This window comes from Silene latifolia, unplaced genomic scaffold, assembly GCF_048544455.1.
Source record: "Silene latifolia isolate original U9 population unplaced genomic scaffold, ASM4854445v1 scaffold_112, whole genome shotgun sequence".
Taxonomy (NCBI): domain Eukaryota; kingdom Viridiplantae; phylum Streptophyta; class Magnoliopsida; order Caryophyllales; family Caryophyllaceae; genus Silene; species Silene latifolia.
The window spans coordinates 108837-112531 of NW_027413126.1; the positions used below are offsets into that span (position 1 = coordinate 108837).

The window sequence follows — 3695 nt, forward strand, 5'->3', positions numbered from 1 at the left end:
GGTTTAAACGAGTCATAAGGACTAAAGAACAAGGACAAATGGTTCACACAACGAGTCACATGGACTAATGAACAAGGACAAATGGTTTACACGGCGAGTCACAATAACAAGGACAAATGGTTTACACAACGAGTCACAAAGACTAGTAAATAAGGACAAATGGTTTAAAAAACGAGTCACAAGGACTAATGAACAAGGATAAACGGCTCACACAACAAGTCACATGGACTAATGAACAAGGACAAATAGTTTACACAACGAGTCACAGGGACTAATGAACAAGGACAAATGGTTCACACAACCAAACACAATGACTAATGAACAAGGAAATGTGGTTCACACAACAAGTCACAATAACAAGGACAAATGGTTTACACAACGAGTCACAAGGACTAATAAACAAGGACAAATGGTTCACACAACAAGTCACAATAACAAGGACAAATGGTTTAAACAACGAGTCATAAGGACTAAAGAATAAGGACAAATGGTTCACAGAACGAGTCACAAGGACTAATAAAAAAGGGCATGGTTTAAACAACGAGTCACAAGGACTAAAGAACAAGGACAAATGGTTCACACAACGAATCACAAGGACTAATGAACAAGATAAATAGTTTACACAACGAGTCATAAGGACTAATGAACAAGGAAAAATAGTTCACACAACAAGTCACAATAACAAGGACAAATGGTTACACAACGAGTCACAAGGACTAATGAAACAGGAAAAATGGTTCACACAACAAGTCACAATAACAAGGACAAATGGTTTACACAACGAGTCACAAGGACTAATAAAAAAGGAGAAATGGTTTAAACAATGAGTTACAAGGATTAATGAACAAGGACAAATGGTTCACACAACGAGTCAAAAGAACTAATGAACAAGGAAAAATGTTTTACACAACAAGTGACAATAACAAGGACAAATGGTTTACACAACGAGTCACAAATACTAATAAACAAGGACAAATGGCTTAAACAACGAGTCACAAGTACTAATGAACAAGGACAAATGACTCACACAACGAGTAACATGGACTAATGAACAAGGACAATTAGTTTACACAATGAGTCACAAGGACTATTGAAAAAGGACTAATGGTTCACACAACGAGTCACAAGGACTAATAAACAAGGTCAAATGGTTTAAACAACGAGTCATAAGGACTAAAGAACAAGGACAAATGGTTCACACAACGAGTCAAAAGGACTAATGAACAAGGAAAAATGTTTCACACAACAAGTCAGAATAACAAGGACAAATGGTTTACACAACGAGTCACAAAGACTAATAAACAAGGACAAATGGTTTAAACAATGAGTCACAAGGACTAATGAACAAGGACAAATGACTCACACAATGAGTCACAAGGACTAATGAACAAGGACTAATAAACAAGGACAAATGGTTTAAACAAACAGTCATATGGACTAAATAACAAGGTCAAATGGTTCATACAACGAGTCAGATAAAGGATATTTGTTTCGATTTGATGCGTATACGAAGCGGAAGACTTAATTGTTTTGTTTTTGGGTTTATGTTGTGCAAAAGATAAAGGATTTTTGTTTCGATTTCTTGTGAAGGGATCGAAAACAATGGGATATTTGGTATCACTAGACCTATAGTGATAACAATGGGGAATTACTCGAAACGCGTCAAGCAATTCAACTTAAACTGTGGAGCACGTCCTTAGTTCAAGGCAAGACTCGAAATCATCGATTCTTTGAAAAAGATTGAAACAACAAGTTTCTCTCTCTAAAAGGTTTTTACTTCAACTTGGATGATCTACAAATGAGGAGGCTAGGTCCTTATATAGGACAAAAGCCTTGGCCTCCAAGTAAACATTAAATGCTAGTTTGTAAGTTCTAGGATGATTGAGTGCATAGAACTTACAACTTAGACTCTTTTGTCAAATCTTATTCAAACTATGTTGAAAAATGCAAAAATATAAAATTGGGTTCTTCTCCCTTGGTGCCGCCACATTTCGGCCCTCTCCCCTTGTTCCCATATGATTTTTCTTTTGTTCCCACACGGCATCAAGGGGTGTGCGGGTCTTGAGCTTCAACCGCGCATAATACCTCTCTTTTACGCAAACCCATCCAATTTTCATGCATAAAAAATGTATTACTCGGGCTTGGTTTTGTTTGGTGCTCTATGTCGAGCACAACTTCTTCCATTGGGTCCATATCCGCGTCATCTCCTCCTTCTTGAAAAGGAATTGCCCTCAATTCCTTGATTCCATCGTCGTCGATGTAAGGAGATAGATCCCCGACGTTGAAAGTGGCGTGCACTCCATATTCTCCGGGCAACTCGATTTTGTATGCGTTGTCGCCTACCTTTGATATTACCTTGTACGGACCTTCTGCCCGCGGCATGAGTTTGTTTTTGCATTTGTTTGGAAAACGCTCCTTCCTTAGGTGTAACCACACGAGGTCTCCTTCGCTGAAAAATCTTGGCCGGCGGGTTTTGTTTGCTTTGCGCTTGTATACTTCATTAATTTTCTCAATCCTTGCCCTGACTTGATCATGCAGCTTGATCATTGATTTCAATTTGGACTCCGCATCCTTGTGCATGAGTTCATCCTTGGGTAGGGGAATGAGGTCTAGTGGTAAATATGGGTTTATACCATACACGTCCTCAAATGGGGAGTGCTTTGTTGCATAAGTTGGGGAGCGGTTGTATGCGAACTCAGCGTGAGCGAGTTTCAACTCCCAATCTTTCTGAGTTTTTCTCACCAGACTTCGCAGCATTGTTCCCAGAGTGCGATTTGTGACCTCCGTTTGTCCGTCCGTCTGAGGATGATGAGAAGTGCTGAATAAAAGCTTGGTCCCCACCCTTCTCCACAACGTTTTCCAGAAGTAGCTTAGGAACTTGGAATCTCGATCGGAGACGATTGTTCTTGGGATCCCGTGGAGTCGCAAGACTTCCCGAAAATACAAGTCCGCCACATTGCTGGCGTCGTCGGTCGTGACATGCGATAAAATGGGCCATCTTCGAGAATCGGTCGACTACTACCATGATCGCATCTTTGCCTCTCTGTGTTCGCGGTAACGCCACAATGAAATCCATGGATATATCTTCCCAAGGTCGGCACGAGATAGGCAAAGGTACATACTCCCCAGGTTGGAATTTGCTTTTGGCCATGTGACATGTGATGCATTTTCGTACAATCGCTTGCACGTCTCCTTGTAATTCTGGCCAATAAAAATGTTCCTTGAGGATATCCACAGTTTTGTTTACTCCAAAATGTCCCCCAAGTCCACCTCCGTGGGCTTCTCGAACAAGGAGTTCTCGGATCGGGAGTTTTGGGACACAAAGTCTGTTACCTTTGAAAAGGAAACCATCTTGAGTAATGAATTCATCATGAGTCCCGTTCTTGCAAATCTTGAAGACTTCCCCAAAGTCGGGGTCGTGCTCGTAGGATTCTTTTAATGCCTCGAATCCCAGTAATCGGATATCGAGTACCGTCAATAATGAGTATCGCCGTGAGAGAGCATCGGCCACCACATTACTTTTGCCAGTTTTGTATTTTGAGGAGAAATGGAAGGATTGTAAAAATTCCACCCACTTGGCATGCCTTGAGTTCAACTTTTGTTGCCCATTGATATGTTTTAACGATTCGTGGTCCGAATGCAGGATGAAATGACTTGGTCGGAGATAGTGACTCCAATGTTGTAGGGCCCTTACG

The 3695-nt window shown here is 40.9% G+C and overlaps 1 protein-coding gene across 1 annotated transcript; it reads right to left on the reverse strand.

Moving 5' to 3' along the window:
* Positions 1 to 2043: 2043 nt before the first annotated feature.
* LOC141637432 (uncharacterized) lies at positions 2044 to 2580 on the reverse strand. Its single transcript, XM_074446911.1, has one exon. The coding sequence runs from the start codon at positions 2578 to 2580 to the stop codon at positions 2044 to 2046; it is 537 nt and encodes a 178-aa protein (XP_074303012.1).
* Between the last annotated feature and the right edge of the window lie 1115 nt (positions 2581 to 3695).

Bases quoted from the DNA above. Each gene is read 5' to 3' on its own strand.
- LOC141637432 (XM_074446911.1), bottom strand. From the start codon at position 2,580: ATGCACAAGGATGCGGAGTCCAAATTGAAATCAATGATCAAGCTGCAT.